The sequence below is a fragment of the Oncorhynchus mykiss genome, chromosome 15 (genome assembly GCF_013265735.2).
Source record: "Oncorhynchus mykiss isolate Arlee chromosome 15, USDA_OmykA_1.1, whole genome shotgun sequence".
Taxonomy (NCBI): domain Eukaryota; kingdom Metazoa; phylum Chordata; class Actinopteri; order Salmoniformes; family Salmonidae; genus Oncorhynchus; species Oncorhynchus mykiss.
This window is the reverse complement of record NC_048579.1, coordinates 1,836,359-1,861,489: the sequence shown is the minus strand read 5'-3', so window position 1 is coordinate 1,861,489 and position 25,131 is coordinate 1,836,359. Positions and strand designations below refer to the sequence as shown.

Genomic DNA, 25,131 nt, shown 5'->3' with positions numbered 1-25,131 from the left:
TAAGCCCAGCATCACAAACAAACACCTGGTCACTAACTGTCACTGCTTCTTGTGGACAATCTGTTTGTACAACAACACCTGGCTTTGCTAATACCATAGCCGTGTGTTCTCTGATGATCGAGTAGATGGGTGGTTTGCAGTAGTGGAAATGTCTTGATATAAATGCCAGGTTTTTAGATCACGGTGTGCTACTGTTCTGTTGCTGCACTGACTGCAAAGGAACCACTGTTTCTCCAGAGCTCTTAGTCTTGTGGCTTGTTCCTTAATTGATCAAATCGCTCCCTTCTAATATTATTTTTTTTGTGTTCCCTTCTCCTCCTCCAGGGAAGCAGCTCGTCACATGACTCCCATCACACTGAGCCATACATGTCTCCAGAGACATCCGAGGAACGCAAGCAGAAATGGGAGCAGGGCCAGGCAGACTACATGGGAATGGACTCGTTTGACAATATCCAGAAAAAGCTTGACGCTTTTCTCAAATAAAGGGAAACTGAGTTTGACTGATTCAGTTTAGTTAGTTTCACCCCCCCCCCCCCCCCCCACCCAACTCTCCATCTTACCAATAGTTGGTTCTCCATATTAGTGAGCCATTACCCACCCCACCAGCTCCGAAGACTACAACACAATTCTGTTACGATGGGAAACATTCTGACATTGTTGGCAGAGGGCATCCAACTGAGCAACACTTGTATAGTATGTTTTTCCTGTCATATATGTACTGTGAAGATTACGACACTGAAGCACCGATTTATTGACCAGCTTTTACAAGTCCTATCTAGTTTTTTTTCTATTTGTGAAGAAAATGTTTAGAGAATTAAAACTGCAATAAAATATAATAAATATGGCCTTGGTATATGGACATGAGCCTTTTTCCACGTGTGGACACTTTGACAAATGAAAGAAGATCTATACAGTACGTCTTGTAGTTTCATAGATGTCGGCGTGGCTATACACTGTATAACTGATGTGATGTCCTGCCCTGTCTGTAGTCTGGGCTTTCAGAAAGTGTTCAGAACTCTTGACTCTATCCACATTTAGTTGTTACAGCTTCATTTTTAACTGAGATTTTGTCACACAATATCCTATTTTGTCAGCGGAGTATGTGTGTTTATTTATTTTAGACACATTTTAAATTAACTGAAATGTCTCGTCAAGTATTCAACCCCTTATGGCCTAAATAAGTGCTAAAGTTGCCTGAATAGTGTTGAACATGATTTCTGAATGACTCATCGCTGTACCTCCCCATACATTTAAATGTGAATGTAACAGATTCAACCACAAAGATCGGAGGTTTTCCAATGCCATGCCAGAGAAGGGCACCTATTGGTAGAGGGGTAAACATTTTAGAAAAAGCAGACATTGAATATCCATTTGAGCATGGTGAAGTTACAAAACTTGGGATGGTGTATCAATACATCCAGACACTACAAAGAAACAGGCGTCCTTCCTAACTCAGTTGCCGGAGAGGAAGGAAACCGCTCAGGGATTTAACAATGAGGCCAATGGTGACTTAACAGCGTTTAGTGGCTGTGATTGGATAATACAATGTTGTGGGGCCATCCGCTACTCCACAATACAAACCTAATTGATAGTGAAAAGAATGAACCCTGTACAGAACAAGCATCCTGTTTGCAATAAGGCACTAACGTAAAGAACTGTACTTTGTCCTGAATAAAGCGTTATGTTTGGGACAAATCCAACACATTACGGAGGACCACTCGCCATATTTTCAAGCATGGCGGTGGCTTCAGGTTCTGGGTATGCTTGTCATTGGCAAGGACAAGTTTTTTTTTTTTTTTTTTTTTCTTAGGAAACAGAGCTATAAGCACAGGCAGAATCCTAGAGGAAACCCTGGTTGTCTGCTTTCCAACAGACACTGGGAGACAATTTCACCTTTCAGCAGGACAATAACCTAAAACATGGCCAACTATACACGAGTTGCTTACCAAGATGACGAATGTTCCTGAGTGGCCTAGTTTGACTTAATGCAGCTTGAAAAAGTCTAGCAATGATCAGCAACCAACTTGAGAGCTTGAAGCTTTTTTTAAAAATTTTTTTACAGAATAATGGGCAAATATTGTACAATCCAGGTGTGCAAATCTTTTAGAGACTTTCCCCAGAAAGACAGATGTAATCACTGCCAAAGGTGATTCTAATGTGTATTGACTCGGGGGTTAAATACTTACCTAATCAATATACTGTATATTTGTTTAATTTTTCATGTGGAATAAGTCAAGTGACCACTTTCTGAACGGACTGTTCTGGTCCCTTAGTTTTCATACCATCTTCACTTCTTCAGCTGCTGTGAGGGATCTCCTCTCCGGTTTGTTTTACCCAGGGTAGTTTTTTGTGTGGCCTTAACCCAGGGTAGGTTTCCAGTTGGCCTTAACCTAGGATAGGTTTTTAGTTTGCCTTAACCTAGGATAGGTTTTTAGTTTGCCTTAACCCAGGGTAGGTTTCCAGTTGGCCTTAACCTAGGATAGGTTTTTAGTTTGCCTTAACCCAGGGTAGGTTTCCAGTTGGCCTTAACCTAGGGTAGGTTTTTAGTTTGCCTTCACCCAGGGTAGGTTTCCAGTTGGCCTTAACCTAGGGTAGGTTTTTAGTTTGCCTTCACCCAGGGTAGGTTTCCAGTTGGCCTTAACCTAGGATAGGTTTTTTAGTTTGCCTTAACCCAGGGTAGGTTTTTTTAGTTGTCCTTAACTTAGGGTAGGTTTTTTAGTTGGCCTTAACCCAGGGTACGTTTCCAGTTGGCCTTAACCCTCACAGTTGGACCTTTTGAGTATCTGTTACCCTCACACCTCCTTCTAGTGTTTGATCATCTGTACTCTTGTCTAGGTACTGGCTCCTAATGCCGCTACGTGTTGAACCTCTTAGTTTTTAGCCTACTGCTGTTTTACCACCCCAATGGTGCCTGTACCACAGACGCTGTCACATGCTAAATAAAGTACTTGTAGAATAAATAGTGAGTTGTGCTGGGTCTTTATTTGGCACATCTAACCATAAAACAGACAGACAGGGTTCATTCAGCAAGGTTCAATGGTACAGGACATTACTATATGTCATTACACCCCATATCTCTGATCTGTTATGTACTCGTAACACACATACTGTTACTGTCTTAATGACATGCTGGGTGTACTGTTACTGTCTTCATGACCTGCTGGGTGTATTGTTACTGTCTTAATGACCTGCTGGGTGTATTGTTACTGTCTTAATGACCTGCTGGGTGTACCGTTACTGTCTTAATGACCTGCTGGGTGTATTGTTACTGTCTTAATGACCTGCTGGGTGTACTGTTACTGTCTTAATGACCTGCTGGGTGTATTGTTACTGTCTTAATGACCTGCTGGGTGTACTGTTACTGTCTTAATGACCTGCTGGGTGTACCGTTACTGTCTTAATGACCTGCTGGGTGTACTGTTACTGTCTTAATGACCTGCTGGGTGTACCATTACTGTCTTAATGACCTGCTGGGTGTACCATTACTGTCTTAATGACCTGCTGGGTGTATTGTTACTGTCTTAATGACCTGCTGGGTGTATTGTTACTGTCTTAATGACCTGCTGGGTGTACCGTTACTGTCTTAATGACCTGCTGGGTGTACTGTTACTGTCTTAATGACCTGCTGGGTGTACTGTTACTGTCTTAATGACATGCTGGGTGTATTGTTACTGTCTTAATGACCTGCTGGGTGTACCATTACTGTCTTAATGACCTGCTGGGTGTACTGTTCCTGTCTTAATGACATGCTGGGTGTATTGTTACTGTCTTAATGACCTGCTGGGTGTACCATTACTGTCTTAATGACCTGCTGGGTGTACTGTTCCTGTCTTAATGACATGCTGGGTGTATTGTTACTGTCTTAATGACATGCTGGGTGTATTGTTACTGTCTTAATGACCTGCTGGGTGTACCATTACTGTCTTAATGACCTGCTGGGTGTACTGTTCCTGTCTTAATGACCTGCTGGGTGTACTGTTACTGTCTTAATGACATGCTGGGTGTATTGTTACTGTCTTAATGACCTGCTGGGTGTACTGTTCCTGTCTTAATGACATGCTGGGTGTACTGTTCCTGTCTTAATGACCTGCTGGGTGTACTGTTACTGTCTTAATGACATGCTGGGTGTATTGTTACTGTCTTAATGACCTGCTGGGTGTACTGTTACTGTCTTAATGACATGCTGGGTATTTTGTTACTGTCTTAATGACCTGCTGGGTGTATTGTTACTGTCTTAATGACCTGCTGGGTGTACTGTTCCTGTCTTAATGACATGCTGGGTGTACTGTTACTGTCTTAATGACCTGCTGGGTGTATTGTTACTGTCTTAATGACCTGCTGGGTGTACTGTTACTGTCTTAATGACCTGCTGGCTGTACCATTACTGTCTTAATGACCTGCTGGGTGTACTGTTACTGTCTTAATGACCTGCTGGGTGTACCATTATTGTCTTAATGACCTGCTGGGTGTATTGTTACTGTCTTCATGATCTGCTGGGTGTACTGTTACTGTCTTAATGACCTGCTGGGTGTACCATTACTGTCTTAATGACCTGCTGGGTGTACTGTTACTGTCTTAATGATATGCTGGGTGTATTGTTACTGTCTTAATGACCTGCTGGGTGTATTGTTACTGTCTTAACTACCTGCTGGCTGTACCATTACTGTCTTATGGGTTATAAGTGATGCACTGAAGTCCCTTTGACATTCATATCCATCACATCCATCATACCCATGATGCACTGCAGTCCCTTTGGCATTCATATCTATCATACCCATGATGCACTGCAGTCCCTTTGACATTCATATCCATCACATCCATCATATCCTTCACATCAATCATATCCATCACATCCATCACATCCATCACATCCATTCATATCCATCAAATCCATCATATCCATTCATTTAACCACAAAAAGAGTCTTTCAGTTTTAACTGTTGTCTCAGCAGAGATAGGCCCTTTGTTCTGATTGGCCAGGACCCCTTCTGGGCTGTCAGCTTGGCTCAGGGACCAGGGCCCGTACCCACAAACCGTCTTAGAGTAGAAGTACGGGTCTAGGATCTGTCCGTACAATCTTATTTATTATGATCTAAAAGGCTAAGCTGATCAGCTCTCCTACTCTGAGATGCTTTCTGGATGGAGAGCTAGAGATGAAGAACTATAGGGTTCCTGCTGTTCTGTTGTTGCCCAGTCTGGAACAGGCCAGTCTGCCTTACTGTACGACCCCTGGGAGACTTGGCTAGACTCATTCCAGGCTATGAAATGACAACAGACTGGCTTTGTGTTGCTGGCTCCTCTCTGAGATTATAATCATCCGCACGGTTGGTTTTAATAAATCGGAGGACTTTGGCCTTGCAAACGTAAACAAGCATTCTGTATTTGAATAGGTACGATTTTGTAATTGATGAAAACTTTTTCTTTGGAATCTGTGGATTTGAATATTTGTGGATTTAAAGATAACAATAAAATAATGTTGCAATCAGATTTCCTTTCAAAGATGACCTGGAATAAACAACTAACTGATAACGATTCTCCATTTCCTTCATTCCCATTCGGTGGGGGTTCATCTCCTTGATTTGAAGCCAAACCACCGGAGGAAAGGTGCACTATTATAGCTGACCACCAGATGATGCAATTGCACAACATGTTAAGACAGACAAATGGTGATGTTCTGTATCAGCAGGTCAGTTATCATGATGTTCTGTATCAGCAGGTCAGTTATCATGATGTTCTGTATCAGCAGGTCAGATATCATGATGTTCTGTATCAGCAGGTCAGATATCATGATGTTCTGTATCAGCAGGTCAGTTATCATGATGTTCTGTATCAGCAGGTCAGTTATCATGATGTTCTGTATCAGCAGGTCAGATATCATGATGTTCTGTATCAGCAGGTCAGATATCATGATGTTCTGTATCAGCAGGTCAGTTATCATGATGTTCTGTATCAGCAGGTCAGATATCATGATGTTATATGTTCTGTATCAGCAGGTCAGTTATCATAATGTTCTGTATCAGCAGGTCAGTTATCATGATGTTCTGTATCAGCAGGTCAGTTATCATGATGTTCTGTATCAGCAGGTCAGATATCATGATGTTCTGTATCAGCAGGTCAGATATCATGATGTTCTGTATCAGCAGGTCAGATATCATGATGTTCTGTATCAGCAGGTCAGTTATCATAATGTTCTGTATCAGCAGGTCAGTTATCATGATGTTCTGTATCAGCAGGTCAGATATCATGATGTTCTGTATCAGCAGGTCAGTTATCATAATGTTCTGTATCAGCAGGTCAGTTATCATGATGTTCTGTATCAGCAGGTCAGTTATCATGATGTTCTGTATCAGCAGGTCAGTTATCATGATGTTCTGTATCAGCAGGTCAGATATCATGATGTTCTGTATCAGCAGGTCAGTTATCATGATGTTCTGTATCAGCAGGTCAGTTATCATGATGTTATATGTTCTGTATCAGCAGGTCAGTTATCATAATGTTCTGTATCAGCAGGTCAGTTATCATGATGTTCTGTATCAGCAGGTCAGTTATCATGATGTTATATGTTCTGTATCAGCAGGTCAGTTATCATGATGTTCTGTATCAGCAGGTCAGTTATCATGATGTTCTGTATCAGCAGGTCAGTTATCATGATGTTATATGTTCTGTATCAGCAGGTCAGTTATCATAATGTTCTGTATCAACAGGTCAGTTATCATGATGTTCTGTATCAGCAGGTCAGTTATCATGATGTTCTGTATCAACAGGTCAGTTTTCATGATGTTCTGTATCAGCAGGTCAGTTTTCATGATGTTCTGTATCAACAGGTCAGTTATCATGATGTTCTGTATCAACTACAGTGTTTCAGGTCAGATATCATGATATTTCTATCCCATATACAGCATATAGACCTTACTGTTTTGACACATAAACAACTAAATGAATTGCCATGCCTCATAATCACAAATGTAATCCTCCACTGACTGCATACTATATACAGGCCTAGTCTTCTCAGGAACATACTCTCTATGTTGGAATCGTGTTGCATTATCTGTCTGAGTCATAACAGAGGAGTCACACACAGCTCTGCAGATGTCCGCCCCGAAACCCCCCATGGGAACTGACATATCACAATGGATAACGTGGCCTCCGTTAGCCAATACAGAAAGACCCGGAAAATCTCCCTGCTCAAAGATTTTCGGCTAAATCAGCTTAATCTACCAACCAATCATCTCCCACAATACCTTCCCACGTATAACAGTCATGTGATTCGCTAAAATTAAATGGCAAATATTTTACTAATAGAATTCTGTGGTCACTCCCACTAAGGCCAATTTTGAATGGTTGTTAACCCAGGATTACATGCATTGTGCCTGGCGACGAGGTTAGAGCAAGGCAAACCAACATGGAGGCAGCACCAAGGTATCACATCTGCTATCAACATCAGAATAGTTGTTACGTCTGGCTTCAGCTCAGACGAATCAGTCCTAGTCCACCTCATGCAGTTTATACAGTATCTAAGTACGATTAATTTGCAGTTCTAGTAAATCTTCCTAGCAGATACAAAGTAATATATATTCACAGGCAACTTTGACAAATATTTAACTCTGAAAAACAAATAGAACGTTGGAGGTGATATTGAACTATCTTGGAATTTGGGGAAAGTTACCGTAATTTTACAAACCTATACAGCAGTAACATGACGACCAACCCTAAATACAGCAGTAACATGACGACCAGCCCTAAATACAGCAGTAACATGATGACCAGCAGTAACATGACGACCAGCCCTAAATACAGCAGTAACATGATGACCAGCAGTAACATGACGACCAGCAGTAACATGATGACCAGCAGTAACATGATGACCAGCAGTAACATGACGACCAGCCCTACATACAGCAGTAACATGACGACCAACCCTAAATACAGCAGTAACATGACGACCAGCCCTAAATACAGCAGTAACATGACGACCAGCCCTAAATACAGCAGTAACATGACGACCAGCCCTAAATACAGCAGTAACATGACGACCAACCCTAAATACAGCAGTAACATGACGACCAGCCCTACATACAGCAGTAACATGACGACCAGCCCTAAATACAGCAGTAACATGACGACCAGCAGTAACATGATGACCAGCAGTAACATGACGACCAGCCCTAAATACAGCAGTAACATGACGACCAGCCCTAAATACAGCAGTAACATGACGACCAGCCCTAAATACAGCAGTAACATGACGACCAGCCCTAAATACAGCAGTAACATGACGACCAGCCCTAAATACAGCAGTAAAATGACGACCAGCCCTAAATACAGCAGTAACATGACGACCAGCCCTAAATACAGCAGTAACATGACGACCAACCCTAAATACAGCAGTAACATGACGACCAGCCCTAAATACAGCAGTAACATGACGACCAGCCCTAAATACAGCAGTAACATGACGACCAGCCCTAAATACAGCAGTAACATGACGACCAGCCCTAAATACAGCAGTAACATGACGACCAGCCCTAAATACAGCAGTAACATGACGACCAGCCCTAAATACAGCAGTAACATGACGACCAGCCCTAAATACAGCAGTAACATGACGACCAGCCCTAAATACAGCAGTAACATGACGACCAGCCCTAAATACAGCAGTAACATGACGACCAGCCCTAAATACAGCAGTAACATGACGACCAACCCTAAATACAGCAGTAACATGACGACCAGCCCTAAATACAGCAGTAACATGACGACCAGCCCTAAATACAGCAGTAACATGACGACCAGCCCTAAATACAGCAGTAACATGACGACCAGCCCTAAATACAGCAGTAACATGACGACCAGCCCTAAATACAGCAGTAACATGACGACCAGCCCTAAATACAGCAGTAACATGACGACCAGCCCTAAATACAGCAGTAACATGACGACCAGCCCTAAATACAGCAGTAACATGACGACCAACCCTAAATACAGCAGTAACATGACGACCAGCCCTAAATACAGCAGTAACATGACGACCAGCCCTAAATACAGCAGTAACATGACGACCAGCCCTAAATACAGCAGTAACATGACGACAAGCCCTAAATACAGCAGTAACATGACGACCAACCCTACATACAGCAGTAACATGACGACCAGCCCTAAATACAGCAGTAACATGACGACCAGCCCTAAATACAGCAGTAACATGACGACCAGCCCTAAATACAGCAGTAACATGACGACCAGCCCTACATACAGCAGTAACATGACGACCAGCCCTACATACAGCAGTAACATGACGACCAGCCCTAAATACAGCAGTAACATGACGACCAGCCCTAAATACAGCAGTAACATGACGACCAGCCCTAAATACAGCAGTAACATGACGACCAGCCCTAAATACAGCAGTAACATGACGACCAGCCCTACATACAGCAGTAACATGACGACCAGCCCTACATACAGCAGTAACATGACGACCAGCCCTAAATACAGCAGTAACATGACGACCAGCCCTAAATACAGCAGTAACATGACGACCAGCCCTAAATACAGCAGTAACATGACGACCAGCCCTAAATACAGCAGTAACATGACGACCAGCCCTAAATACAGCAGTAACATGACGACCAGCCCTAAATACAGCAGTAACATGACGACCAGCCCTAAATACAGCAGTAACATGACGACCAACCCTAAATACAGCAGTAACATGACGACCAGCCCTTAATACAGCAGTAACATGACGACCAACCCTAAATACAGCAGTAACATGACGACCAGCCCTTAATACAGCAGTAACATGACGACCAGCCCTAAATACAGCAGTAACATGACGACCAGCCCTAAATACAGCAGTAACATGACGACCAGCCCTAAATACAGCAGTAACATGACGACCAGCCCTAAATACAGCAGTAACATGACGACCAACCCTAAATACAGCAGTAACATGACGACCAACCCTAAATACATCAGTAACATGACGACCAGCCCTAAATACAGCAGTAACATGACGACCAACCCTAAATACAGCAGTAACATGACGACCAGCCCTAAATACAGCAGTAACATGACGACCAACCCTAAATACAGCAGTAACATGACGACCAACCCTAAATACATCAGTAACATGACGACCAGCCCTAAATACAGCAGTAACATGACGACCAGCCCTAAATACAGCAGTAACATGACGACCAGCCCTAAATACAGCAGTAACATGACGACCAGCCCTTAATACAGCAGTAACATGACGACCAGCCCTACATACAGCAGTAACATGACGACCAGCCCTAAATACAGCAGTAACATGACGACCAGCCCTAAATACAGCAGTAACATGACGACCAGCCCTAAATACAGCAGTAACATGACGACCAACCCTAAATACAGCAGTAACATGACGACCAGCCCTACATACAGCAGTAACATGACGACCAGCCCTAAATACAGCAGTAACATGACGACCAGCCCTAAATACAGCAGTAACATGACGACCAGCCCTACATACAGCAGTAACATGACGACCAGCCCTACATACAGCAGTAACATGACGACCAGCCCTAAATACAGCAGTAACATGACGACCAGCCCTAAATACAGCAGTAACATGACGACCAGCCCTAAATACAGCAGTAACATGACGACCAACCCTAAATACAGCAGTAACATGACGACCAACCCTAAATACAGCAGTAACATGACGACCAGCCCTAAATACAGCAGTAACATGACGACCAGCCCTAAATACAGCAGTAACATGACGAACAACCCTAAATACAGCAGTAACATGACGACCAACCCTAAATACATCAGTAACATGACAACCAGCCCTAAATACAGCAGTAACATGACGACCAGCCCTAAATACAGCAGTAACATGACGACCAGCAGTAACATGACGACCAGCCCTAAATACAGCAGTAACATGACGACCAGCCCTAAATACAGCAGTAACATGACGACCAACCCTAAATACAGCAGTAACATGACGACCAACCCTAAATACATCAGTAACATGACAACCAGCCCTAAATACAGCAGTAACATGACGACCAACCCTAAATACAGCAGTAACTATGGTCACAATGGTGAGGACGACGAGCTTCCCTGAAACGGTTTCTGACAGTTTGTGCAGAAATTCTTTGGTTGGACGTACAAAACAACGGAGGCTTATGGTAGAGAAATGAACATTATATTATCTCGCAACAGCTTTGGTGGGCATTCCTGCAGTCAGCATGCCTATTGCACACTCCCTCAACACATCTGTGGCATTGTGTTGTGACAAAGCTGCACATTTTAGAGTGGCTTTTTATTGTCCCCAGCACAAGGTGCACCTGTGTAATGATCATGCCATTTAATCAGGTTCTTGATATGCTACACCTGTCAGGTGGATGGATTATCTTGACAAAGGAGAAATGCTCACTAACAGGATGTGCACACCATGAGAGAAATAAAGCTTTTTTGCACATGGAACATTTCTGTAATCTTTTATTTCATGAAACATGGGACCAGCACTACATGTTGCGTTTATATTTTTGTTCTGCAGTGTTAGTTTTCTTTGATTAATCTCTCATCATTCATCTTCTTTGGACTTTATTTGGTGATTGGCAACCAACTTTAAGGTGCATTACCACCACCAACTGGACTGGAGTGTGGACCTCATTCATCTTTCAATCACCCACATGGAGAGGAGACTGCACGTGGGTATATGCTCCTAAAAACCAATGAGGAGACGGGAGAGGCGGAACTTGTAGCGCGTCAACCGTCTAAAATGGAACCAGAAGTTTGGACGAAATTATTGAATTATGTGTAAAGACGACACCATTTTTTATTAAAGATAGCCAGGGGCACACTCAGACCTAATTTAAACATGAAACGTGTGTGTTTGTCAGGATGACAAGGGATAAGTGTGTGAATTGGACCATTTTGCTGTCCTGCTAAGCATTCTCTATTCTCTGTTTAGTGAGTCCTCCAGATCAGGCAGTAGGGATGACCAGGGATGTTCTGTTGATACTGTAAGTGTGTGAATTGGACCATTTTGCTGTCCTGCTAAGCATTCTCTGTTCTCTGTTTAGTGAGTCCTCCAGATCAGGCAGTAGGGACGACCAGGGATGTTCTCTGTTTAGTGAGTCAGTCAGATCAGACGCAGTAGAGATGACCAGGGATGTTCTGTTGATACTGTAACTGTGTGAATTGGACCATTTTGCTGTCCTGCTAAGCATTCAAAATGTAACGGGTCAGGGAAAATATATGGAGTAAAAACTACATTATTTTCTTTAGGAATGTAGTGAAGTAAAAGTAGTCAAAAATTCTTTAAATTCTTTATTTATAGTATTTTCTACATTACAGAATAATAGTGAAGACATCAAAACTATGAAATAACCCACGGAATCATGTCGTAACTAAACACTAAACTAAACTGATTCTACAAAGCGTCTCAAGGTGGCAGTGCTGATCTGGGATCAGTTTTTATTCTAGTAAAAGTGAATGACATGTTCTAGCACTGCCAAGCTGTTCAACACAGGTCTAGAAGTTTGTCCCTAGCTGTGCACCATAGCAGGAGGCCTGGACATAACATCAACTCAGCAAAAAAAAATAACAGCCCTTTATCAGGACTGTCTTTCGAAGATAATTCATAAAAATCCAAATAACTTCACAGATCTTCATTGTACAGAGTTAAACATAATTGTGGCAGACCACGTGTAACAACACCTGCACAGGATTGGTACATCCAAACATCACATCTGCGGGACAGGTACAGGATGGCAACAACAACTGCCCGAGTTGCACCAGGAATGCACAATCCCTCCATCAGTGCTCAGACTGTCCGCAATAGGCTGAGAGAGGCTGGACTGAGGGCTTGTAGGCCTGTTGTAAGGCAGGTCCTCACCAGACATCGCTGTCAACATCGTTGCCTATGGTCACAAACCCACCATCGCAGGACCAGACAGGAGTGACAAAAAGTGCTCTTCACTGACGAGTCGCGGTTTTGTCTCATCAGGGGTGGTGGTCGGATTTGCGTTTATCGTTGAAGTAATGAGTGTTACACCGAGGCCTGTACTCTGGAGCGGGATCGATTTGGAGGTGGAGGGTCCGTCATGGTCTGGGGCGGTGTGTCACAGCATCATCAGACTAAGCTTGTTGTCATTGCAGGCAATCTCAACGCTGTGCGTTACAGGGAAGACATCCTCCTCCCTCATGTGGTACCCTTCCTGCAGGCTCATCCTGACATGACCCTCCAGCATGACAATGCCACCAGCCATACTGCTCGTTCTGTGAGTGATTTCCTGCAAGACAGGAATGTCAATGCTCTGCCATGGTCCACCCAGAAATGTCTGGGAACTTGCAGGTGCCTTGGTGGAAGAGTGGGGTAACATCTCACAGCAAGAACTCGCAAATCTGGTGCAGTCCATGTCATTCCATCTCTGTTCGTCACCTGTCTGTGTAATTTGTTCAGTCTATGTCTCAATTGTTGAATCTTATGTTCAAATCAAATCTTTACACATGTTAAGTTTGCTGAAAATAAACACAGTTGACAGTGAGAGGACGGTTCTTTTTTTGCTGAGTTTACATTCACTGTAAAGCACTGTTTTGAGTTTAGATTAATCGCACCCCTATGGGCCCCGGTCACACGTACTGCGCTATATAGGGAATGTGGTGCAATTTGGGACGCAGATTTCTCATCAGTTTGATTAAAAATGGAGCCGACGGAGAGGGCTGCCTTGCTTCTAGCTCTTAGGAAACTTGATATATTTTTCTAAACGTATTATTTCTTACATTGTTAGCTCAGAAAATGTTTTGTGTTATTACATACAACCGGGAAGAACTTTTGGATATCAGAGCGGCGGTAACTCATCAGCACTAGAACCATTACGACCAGGAACACAACTTTCCCGAAGCAGATCCTTTGTTTGCACCCCCAAGGGCAATTGAACTGATTCCAGAAGCCGACCCAAAACAAGCCGGCGAAGGAGAGGTATTCTAGTCTGACTGAGCAGGCGCGCACACCACCCACCGCTTCCGAGTATACTACTCGTTAATGTTCAGTCTCTGGATAACAAAATTGACGAGCTCATGGTGCGGGTCTCTTTCCAGAGAGACATCAGGGATTGTAACATACTCTGTTTCTCACGGAAACATGGCTCTCTCGGGATATACTGAGAGAATAAAGGAGAAATCACCTGCTTGAAATCAAATGATTTCTAACTACTTCTAGGTGCCAATAATATTGTCTGGGCCCTTTAAAGATTTCTTTGTGGAATTAGCTAAGATTTAGTAAATTATTCTGTTTTTTGGGGGGGGTTCAACTGCACACCGAAGACATACATATGACACACATACATACAAAATTCTGGGAGAAATGTTGCATTATTTGAAAAAAAGTGTGCCAATATTTTAGGCAATGACTGTTTATAGACTTGAGATCATTGGCCACTTTATTAAAGTGGCTAGTGTTCCATTTATTAATGCCACTTTAATAATGTTTACATATTTCCATTACTCATCTCATATGTGTATACTGTATCTTAGTCATCCATATGTTTAACTAGGCAAGTCAGTTAAGAACAAATTCTTATTGTCAATGACAGCCTAGGAACAGTGGGTTAACTGCCTGTTCAGGGGCAGAATGACAGAGTTTTACCTTGTCAGCTCGGGGATTCGAACCAGCAACCTTTCGGTTACAAGTCCAACTCTCTAAACACTAAGCTACATGTGACCAATACAATTAGATTTGATTTGAGCTCGAGTTTAAGGTCACTTGATTATTTAGCATTCAATATTTTCAATTGACAGAGATATAGATCAAAATGTTATTCAAGTCTCCATAGGAAAAGTGATCTGTTTGGATGGAGGAGGAAGTTTTGAGAAGAGATGGGTTGGAACAGAAATCAGTTCAACATCTCTACCAGATCAGTACGTACATGCAAAGCTGTAATCAGATAACACACTGCTATGACAGGCTAGAGGGAAGCACGGGGGGGGGGGGGGGGGGGGGGTGGGGGGGGGGACAGACGGGGTGGTACTAAGACAGTAGGTGTTGAATAGCCTGGTACCAGATCTGTTAGTGCTGTCTGACAGGGTGGTACTAAGACAGTAGGTGTTGAATAGCCTGGTACCAGATCTGTTAGTGCTGTCTGACAGGGTGGTACTAAGACAGTAGGTGTTGAATAGCCTGGTACCAGATCTGTTAGTGCTGTCTGACAGGGTGGTACTAAGACAGTAGGTGTTGAATAGCCTGGTACCAGATCTGTTAGTGCTGTCTGACAGGGTGGTACTAAGACAGTAGGTGTTGAATAGCCTGGTACCAGATCTGTTAGTGCTGTCTGACAGGGTGGTACTAAGACAGTAGGTGTTGAATAGCCTGGTACCAGATCTGTTAGTGCTGTCTGACAGGGTGGTACTAAGCAAAAGACAAGCAGAAACACTGTAGCCTTCAGAAGTTAAAGGAGAAGAGAATACACCAAAATATCTTATCATATCATACAACACACAGTGGCAACCATCTACTTGGGGGAAGCTATTGTGAAGAAGGGAGGATTCCTGGGTGTTGTACAAGAGTTGTCTTGTTTGGAACGCACACACGACCCCATATACTATATTTATTTCTCTCTCGGAGTGTGAAGTCACAAGCTCTGCTGGTCGGCTACTGCATAGCAACCTAGCGGTGCCCAAAGAAAGCCCTGTTGTTCCCTAGAAAGCGTCAATTACCATCACCAGCAATTTTTTGGGGATAATGAACCATTGTGACTACATTTGTTGTCACACAGGACAAAGTGCTAAAACAGACCAATCATTGGCTGGCAAGCTACTAGCTACTTTCCCCATGACACTTTGCTAGTTACGGCCACCTTCCCCATGATCCTTTGCTAGTTACGGCCACTTTCCCCATGATCCTTTGCTAATTACGGCCACTTTCCCCATGATCCTTTGCTAGTTACGGCCACTTTCCCCATGATCCTTTGCTAGTTACGGCCACTTTCCCCATGATCCTTTGCTAGTTACGGCCACCTTCCCCATGATCCTTTGCTAGTTACGGCCACCTTCCCCATGATCCTTTGCTAGTTACGGCCACCTTCCCCATGATCCATAGCTATTTCTTGGTGCCATTCATCAATACAATATGTCGCGCTTAAAACTCAAATATTTCCGCCTTCATGCTCCTTTAGGCGTTTCCAAGGGAATACGTGAGCGCGATCACTCTCTCCTGGTTTTAATGAGAGCATTGTGTTTGGTACAAATCATTCCTTAAGTTCTAGACCTCAGCTGAATCTGGTAATGAATGGTGTTGCTGTTGAACAAGTTGAGGAGACTAAAATACTTATCGTTACCTTAGATTGTAAACTGTCATGGTCAAAACACAGATTTAATGGTTGTAAAGATGGGGAGAGGTCTGTCTGTAATGAAGAGATGTTCTGCTTTTTTGATCTTGCTTATTGTCCAGTCGTGTGGCCGAGTGCTGCAAGGAAAGGCCTAGTTAAGCTGCAGCTGGCCCAGAACAGAGCGGCACCTCTTGCTCTTCATTGTAATCAGAGGGCTGACATAAATACTATGCATGCCAGTCTCTCTTGGCTAAGAGTTGAGGAGAGACTGACTGCATCAGTACTTTTTTATAAGAAACATTGTGGGAAAAATCCCAAATTGTTTGCATAGTCAACTTACACACAGCAATGACACACACACTTATGCCACCAGGGGTCTTTTCAGTCCCCAAATCCAGAACAAATTCCAAAAAGAGTACAGTATTATATAGAGCCCTCTCATATCTCATATTGCTCAAATAAACAGCAAACCTGGTTTCAAAATACAGATAAAGCAACACCTAACAACTCCTCTCCTCTAATGGACCCAGATAGGTTGTGTGTGTATTGATATGTTTTAATTGATGTAGTTCTGTCCTTGAGCTGTTCGTGTCTATTAACGTTCTGTAATGTTTGTGTGGAACCCAGGAAGAGATGTCTAGGGGACGAGATGTCTAGGAGACTAGATGTCTAGGAGACTAGATGTCTAGGAGACTAGATGTCTAGGAGACTAGATGTCTAGGAGACTAGATGTCTAGGAGACTAGATGTCTAGGAGACTAGATGTCTAGGAGACTAGATGTCTAGGAGACGAGATGTCTAGGAGACGAGATGTCTAGGAGACGAGATGTCTAGGAGACGAGATGTCTAGGGGACGAGATGTCTAGGGGAGGAAACACCACATCATGTACTGGTGTTTAATCCAGTGACATCACTGCTAGGTGGTAAAACATATTCAGGTAACACCATCCACCCGACTCTATACTGTTGGTTCAGAACAGAACCGGTCTTCTGACCCGTAATCTCAACTACAGACAGATAGGAGAGCAGATCCACACAGTATCTCTCCTGACCTCAGTCATTGGTTCCATTTTATATCCTAAATACATCAAATGACCTAGGATGAAATGAAACCCTGGTCATTTAAACATGTTTTATTCAGGTTGAGCAGTAAATTAGCAGGACTGTGGATTTCTGTCCACAACATATGTTGTGAAACGTTGAGAGAGTTAAAAAAAAAAAAACAGACAAAAATACAAGTGTAGCTTTGAAATGTTTAGCTAGACTACATTCTGGATCCCCAACAAAAGGCCTTATAGCCGCGGGAGGAAGGGACTGGGGGAGGAAGGGACTGCAGCGGGAGGAAGGGACTGCAGTGGGAGGAAGGGACTGCAGCGGGAGGAAGGGACTGCCGCGGGAGGAAGGGACTGCCGCGGGAGGAAGGGACTGCCGCGGGAGGAAGGGACTGCCGCGGGAGGAAGGGACTGCCGCGGGAGGAAGGGACTGCCGCGGGAGGAAGGGACTGCAGCGGGAGGAAGGGACTGCAGCGGGAGGAAGGGACTGCAGCGGGAGGAAGGGACTGCAGCGGGAGGAAGGGACTGCAGCGGGAGGAAGGGACTGCAGCGGGAGGAAGGGACTGCAGCGGGAGGAAGGGACTGCAGCATCCGCTGATAAATCTACAAAATCTGTATACTTATTTAACTAGGTCTTTATTATTAATCACTTGGCAGCCCCCCCCCCCCCCCCAAATTGGCACCCCCCCAATACAAAACATTGCTCGCTGGTGACTGGTCGTTATTGGGTATGTTCGGGTTGAATAAAAAAACATCACATTTTAAAAAATAAAACTATATATTATTCACAACTAAACGTATACTGGAAAAAATATTAAAAACGCAACATGCAACAATTTCAAAGATTTTACTGAGTTACAGTTTATGAGAAAATCAAGTCAATTGGAAAAATATGAGGCCCTAATCTATGGATTTCACATGATTTGGCCAGAGCGGGCCGGGGCACAGCCATGGGTGGAGACACCGGATATGGGCTAGTGTGGTTACACTCTAAAACTACATTGGAGGTGGATTTGGTTGCAACTATCTTACAACAGCTCTGGTGGACATTACTGCAGTCAGCATGCCACGCTCCCTTAAAACTTGAGACATCTGTGGCATTGTGTTGTTTGACAAAACTGCACATTTTAGAGTGACCTTTTATTGTCCCCCAGCACAAGGTGCACCTGTGTAAGGCCATGCTTCTTGATATACCACACCTGTCAGGTGGATAGACTATCTTGGCAACGAAATGCTGGGATGTGGGATGTGCACCAAAGTTGAGAGAAATTAGCATTTTGTGTGTATGGAATATTTTTAGGGGATCTTTTATTTCAGCTCATCAGCACTTTACATGTTGCGTTTATATTTTTGTTCAGTGTAGATTTAGTAGATGGCATAATGACCTAGAAGACATAAACACATGATCCACCTACAGGTCTGACAGAATCCAGAATGTCCTTTTCCCTCCCCTCTCCACTCCTTCTCTTTCATCCTCCCCTTCTTCTTCTTCTTCTTCTTCTTCTTCTTCTCTCTCTCTCCTCCCCTTTCTTCTTCTCTCTCCCCTCCTCCCCTTTCTTCTTGCACACAGCTCCTGGCACATAAGTAGTCCTAGCGATGTGAAGTCTCTGTGAGTGTATGTACTGTTTGTTTCCCTCTGTGTGTGAGTGTGTTTAAGAGTGTGTGATCAAGAGGCAGCCAGGGCCTTAACCAGGTAGAGCTTGTCTCCCTGCTCGCTGGTGAAGATGGGAGCCTTCTTGTAGTGATCCACCAAGTCCTCCAGAGAACTGAACTTCCTCTGGCCAATGCAGTACAAACCATCCTTCAACTGAACCTTGAAATGCTTGTTCTTCCCTAGGGCCTTCAGAGAGATGGAGAAATCATTGGGCTGGAGAGAGAGAGACAGAGAAAGGTCAATACAGGCTGTAAACTGAGCAGACAGTAAACACTATTAATCTCATGACAGATTCTACTACTTGTGACTGTAGGGCATTTTCATCTAAAAGAGGACCAATGAGCACCAACAGTTTCAAGTTGAAATGCTAACAGGTTCCTCCTCGGCAAGGCAGGGCTGATACAAGGCTGAGAGCTACGCCACCGTTTATAACTATAAGTATAATATAAGAAATCAATGATGTCCAGCTCAGGGCTCCAGCAGTGCATTTGGTTTGTTAACTTGCTAGCCAAGTGGCTAGATGTCAAGATAAGGCTCATTGGTTACAACAGAGACTAATATATATATATATATATATTATATATATATATATATACAGTGCCTTGCGAAAGTATTCGGCCCTCTTGAACTTTGCGACCTTTTGCCACATTTCAGGCTTCAAACATAAAGATATAAAACTGTATTTTTTTGTGAAGAATCAACAACAAGTGGGACACAATCATGAAGTGGAACGACATTTATTGGATATTTCAAACTTTTTAACAAATCAAAAACTGAAAAATTGGGCTGTTATAGCAGCAAAGGGGGGGGGGGGGGGGGGGTCAAATCCATATTAAAGCCTTCCCAGAATAGTGGAGGCTGTTATAGCAGCAAAGGGGGGACCAACTCCATATTAAATCCTTCCCAGAAGAGTGGATGCTGTTATAGCAGCAAAGGGGGGACCAACTCCATATTAAATCCTTCCCAGAATAGTGGAGGCTGTTATAGCAGCAAAGGGGGGACCAACTCCATATTAAAGCCTTCACAGAAGAGAGGAGGCTGTATAGACTGTATAGACCACCGCCTGTATAGACCACCGCCTGTATAGACCACCGTCTGTATAGACCACCGCCTGTACAAACTGTATAGACCACCCCCTGTATAGACTGTACAGACCACCGCCTGTACAGACCACCGCCTGTACAGACCACCGCCTGTACAGACCACCGCCTGTACAGACCGTATAGACCACCGCAGACAAAAGTGAACAGCATGCAGACAAAACAGGCTTTTAGCAAGATTTCAAATACAATCACAGGTTGGAATGGTTCCTGCTGAAAAGAAAAGCCTAGTTTGACTGCAGGCTGCCATGTCATCAACTTCCAAATGGGCCTATTGAGGGAACAGCATTGTTTCACTAAGTAAAACAAGAGACAGGCTTCTGGCACGAGGACATTGACCATCGCCAGTCAGTGAGGCGAGATGCATATCAGTGGTTGAGTCAGTGAAACTGGAATGCTTCTTTAGGACTATAATTTCTCCTCATATATTGTACAATATGTCTCCTCCACACAACCTGGGCCTTGGCTATTGATGGATTCAAGACAGGGTCGATTTTATTGATCTCAGATTCTCAGTGTCTAAATAGCCCGTCATTGATCATTTTCGCAGTATCAAATAAAAACTCTGCTAAAGTCTACAGTCATGCTTGTCCTCCCTGTCTAAATAAAGACACCTCGGTCTCAGCATTGACTCCCTGTCTAAATAAAGACACCTCGGTCTCGGCATTGACTCCGTGTCTAAATAAAGACACCTTGGTCTCAGCATTGACTCCCTGTCTAAATAAAGACACCTTGGTCTCAGCATTGACTCCCTGTCTAAATAAAGACACCTTGGTCTCAGCATTGACTCCCTGTCTAAATAAAGACACCTCGGTCTCGGTCAGGACTCACCGATGACCTAGTCTCTGATGAGGAAGTCTAAAACCCTGGGCTATATATGAAGGTCAGGACTCACCGATGACTCAGAGTCTCTGATGAGGAAGTCTCCCTCCACTCCTCTCTGGTTGAGAGCCACCTCTGCCTGATGACGCGTCACCTTGCCATAGTACCACGGCTTCCCAGCAAACCGCCCCACCGTGGCTGGAGAGATGTAGTCACAGTCGGGCGTGGGCGGCCCCGCGGGGCCCGGTGAGGCATTCTGGGCAGTGGAGTCCTGCTGGGGAGGCAGCACATTGACGTAGTTCTTAGGTACTAGTCCCAGCTGTCCATCTGCTTTACGGCACTTCCACCACTCAGGGTCGTTGTCTGGTTTCTCTACCACCTCCATCACCTCTCCCTTCTCAAAGTTCAGCTCCTCGTCGTTCCCCGAGCTGAAAGGGTACAGCGCCTGCACTGTGTGGAGTCTCCGGTTCCCGTTAGACACACTGTGAACCACTGCTGCTAGCTTCTCAGTCAGTGACCCTATTGGGTCCCCCAAACTGTCACCCCCTCCTCCCCCCGCTGTCCCATCTGCGTCCTCCGTCACGTAGTTGGAAGGGAACCATCCAGAACAGCCCTGGTACCCCCCACGCCACCAGCCATCGCTACACTTCTCCATGACGATGACGCGTGTACCCTTAACCAATGAGAGCTCGTCCTCACGCTCGGCGGTGTAGCTGAACTTGACGAGCGCCGGCAGGTTGAGGTCGTAAAGGCGCTCGCCATTGTCAGAGCACATGTCGGCGTTCGAGGCCGTATCACGCATTCCCGTTTTCCGCTTCACCTTCCCGATGCCTGTTGGGAAACACCAGGAGAGGTTGTCATAGTTACTGAGAGGGTATTCAGACAGTTATATTATGGTCTGTTAGGACAGGGAGCGATGCACCATGAGATCTTATAAAAAAGGGTGAAACTTGTGTGTGTGTGATCATAGCTAATATAATAATAAATAATATATGGCATTTAAGAAGACCCTTTTATCCAAAGCGACTTGGGGTGGCCCAAGCGGGAAACAAACCCACAATCCTGCCGTTGCAAACACTCTACCAAGTGAGTCACACATAAACACAGTAGTAAATACGTACTACCATCATCACCAGCAGTGGAGGAAAAACTACCCAATTGTCATACTTGAGTAAACGTAAAGATACCTTAATATAGAAAACGACTGAAGTAAAAGTGAAAGTCACCCAGTAAAAAAAATACTTGAAAAGTCCAAAAGTATTTGGTTTTAAATATACGTAAGTATCAAAAATAAATGTAATTGCCCAAATATACTTAAGAATCAAAAGTGAAAGTTTAAATGATTTCAAATTTCTTATAAGACTTGAGTGGCTGGAGTCTGACATTTTCTAGGGCCTTCCTTTGACACCGCCTGGTATAGAGGTGATGCAGCTGTAGACATTTTCTAGGGCATTCCTTTGACACCGCCTGGTATAGAGGTGATGCAGCTATAGACATTTTCTAGGGCATCCTTTGACACCGCCTGGTATAGAGATGATGCAGCTGTAGACATTTTCTAGGGCCTTCCTTTGACACCGCCTGGTATAGAGGTGATGCAGCTGTAGACATTTTCTAGGGCCTTCCTTTGACACCGCCTGGTATAGAGGTGATGCAGCTGTAGACATTTTCTAGGGCATTCCTATGACACCGCCTGGTATAGAGGTGATGCAGCTGTAGAGAGCCCATGACAAATCTTTTAAGCCTTCTGCAGGGGAAGAGTCATTGTTGTGCCCTCTTCACGACTATGTTGGTGGTTGTGGACCATGATAGATCTTTAGCGATGTGGACAGCGAGGGACTTGAAGTTCTAGACCCACTCCACTACAGCCTTGTCGATGTGAATGGGTTGTGTTCGGCCCTGTAGTCCACAATCAGCTCCTTTGTCTTGCTAACATTGAGGGAGAGGTTGATGTCCTGGCACCACATGGTCAGGTCTCATACCTCTACCCTATAGGCGGTCTCATCTTTGTCGGTGATCAGGCCTACCACTGTCATGTCATCAGCAAACGTAACCTTTTTGGGATAGGGGGCAGCATTTTCACTTTTGTAGGAATAGCGTGCCCAGAGTGAACTGCCTCCTACTCTGTCCCAAATGCTAATATATGCATAGTATTAGTAGTATTGGATATAAAACACTCTGAAGTTTCTAAAACTGTTTGAATGATGTCTGAGTATAACAGAACTCATATGGCAGGCAAAAAAACAGAGAAAAATCCAACCAGGAAGTGGGACATCTGAGGTTTGTAGTTTTTCAAAGGTTGGCCTACTGAACACACAGTGGGATATGGATAAAGTTGCACCTTCCTATGGCTTCCACTAGATGTCAACCGTCTTTAGAAACTTGAATGAGGATTCTACTATAAAGGAGGGGCTCATGAGACCTGTTTGAGTCAGTGGTCTGGCAGAGTGTCTCAGGCTCGTGACACGCGCCCCCGACAGAGTTACCTCTCGTTCAAGAGCTTTTCTTCAGACATAGGAATTCTCCGGTTGGAACATTATTGATGTTTTATGTTAAAAACATCCTAAAGATTGATTCCATACATCGTTTGACTTGTTTCTACGACCTGTAACGGAACTTTGAGTTTTTGTCTGGACGAAGAGCTCGCGCCTCATGAAGATGAATTAGTGGGCTGAACACGCTAACAACAAGTGGCTATTTGGACATAAATGGATTTTATGGAACTTAATGGAACAAATCAGTCATTTATTGTCAAACTGGGTTTCCTGGGAGTGCATTCTGATGAAGATCAAAGGTAAGTGAATATTTATAGTGTTATTTCTAACTTCTGTTGTCTCCAAAATGGCGGATATTTCTCTGGCTGGATTGGGCTCTGAGCGCCATTCACAGATTATGCCTTTTCCGTTTTTTAAAAATCTGACACAGCGGTTGCATTAAGGAGAAGTCTATCTTTAGTTATGTGAATAACCCTTGTATCTTTCATCAATGTTTATTTTGAGTATTTCTGCAAAATTGCCGGATGTTTTGGAATCAAAACATTACTGCACGCAAGGCGCCAATCTAAACTGAGATTTTTGGATATAAATATGCACATTATCGAACAAAACATACATGTATTGTGTAACATGATGTCCTATGAGTGTCATCTGATGAAGATCATCAAATGTTAGTGATTCATTTTATCTCTAGTTATGCTTTTTGTGACTCCCATCTTTGGCTGCAAAAATGGCTGTGTTTTTTGAGACCGACTGGTCTGTGAAGGAGTGAGGAGGTCTCCTTGGAAACAGGGTGAACCAGAGACCGTCTGGTCTGTGAAGGAGTGAGGGTGTCTCCTTGCTAATAGGGTGAACCAGAGACCGTCTGGTCTGTGAAGGAGTGAGGAGGTCTCCTTGGTAACAGGGTGAACCAGAGACCGTCTGGTCTGTGAATGAGTGAGGAGATCTCCTCGGTAACAGGGGGAACCAGAGACCGTCTGGTCTGTGAAGGAATGTCCTTGGTAACAGGGTGAACCAGAGACCGTCTGGTCTGTGAAGGAGTGAGGAGGTCTCCTTGGTAACAGGTTGAACCAGAGACCGTCTGGTCTGTGAAGGAGTGTCCTTGGTAACAGGGTGAACCAGAGACCGTCTGGTCTGTGAAGGAGTGTCCTTGGTAACAGAGTGGACCAGAGACCGTCTGGTCTGTGAAGGAGGTCTCCTTGGTAACAGGGTGAACCAGAGACCGTCTGGTCTGTGAAGGAGTGAGGAGGTCTCCTTGGTAACAGGGTGAACCAGAGACCATCTGGTCTGTGAAGGAGTGTCCTTGGTAACAGGGTGAACCAGAGACCGTCTGGTCTGTGAAGGAGTGTCCTTGGTAACAGAGTGGACCAGAGACCGTCTGGTCTGTGAAGGAGTGAGGAGGTCTCCTTGGTAACAGGTTGAACCAGAGACCGTCTGGTCTGTGAAGGAGTGTCCTTGGTAACAGGGTGAACCAGAGACCGTCTGGTCTGTGAAGGAGTGTCCTTGGTAACAGAGTGGACCAGAGACCGTCTGGTCTGTGAAGGAGGTCTCCTTGGTAACAGGGTGAACCAGAGACCGTCTGGTCTGTGAAGGAGTGAGGAGGTCTCCTTGGTAACAGGGTGAACCAGAGACCATCTGGTCTGTGAAGGAGTGTCCTTGGTAACAGGGTGAACCAGAGACCGTCTGG

At 44.2% G+C, this 25,131-nt stretch overlaps 2 protein-coding genes across 8 annotated transcripts in view; one reads left to right on the top strand and one right to left on the bottom strand.

Moving 5' to 3' along the window:
• Positions 1 to 2,960, top strand: part of LOC110489515 (glycogenin-1) — a 36,618-nt gene extending 33,658 nt beyond the window's left edge. For 2 of the 3 annotated variants that reach the window (XM_021562229.2, XM_021562228.2), the window contains one exon: positions 325 to 2,960. In XM_021562229.2, coding sequence (XP_021417904.2) covers positions 325 to 483 — 159 coding nt within the window. In that variant the 3' untranslated portion in view covers positions 484 to 2,960. The remainder of the gene's footprint in view (positions 1 to 324) is intronic. The other variant, XR_005036338.1, reaches the window with a different exon arrangement.
• Positions 2,961 to 18,998: 16,038 nt separating this feature from the next.
• Positions 18,999 to 25,131, bottom strand: part of LOC110490874 (cytoplasmic protein NCK1) — a 51,479-nt gene continuing 45,346 nt past the window's right edge. For all 5 annotated transcript variants that reach the window (XM_036945641.1, XM_036945643.1, XM_036945642.1 and 2 more), the window contains 2 exons: positions 21,026 to 21,783; positions 18,999 to 19,243 (listed from right to left, as the gene is read on the bottom strand). In XM_036945641.1, coding sequence (XP_036801536.1) covers positions 19,043 to 19,243; positions 21,026 to 21,783 — 959 coding nt within the window. In that variant the 3' untranslated portion in view covers positions 18,999 to 19,042. The remainder of the gene's footprint in view (positions 19,244 to 21,025; positions 21,784 to 25,131) is intronic.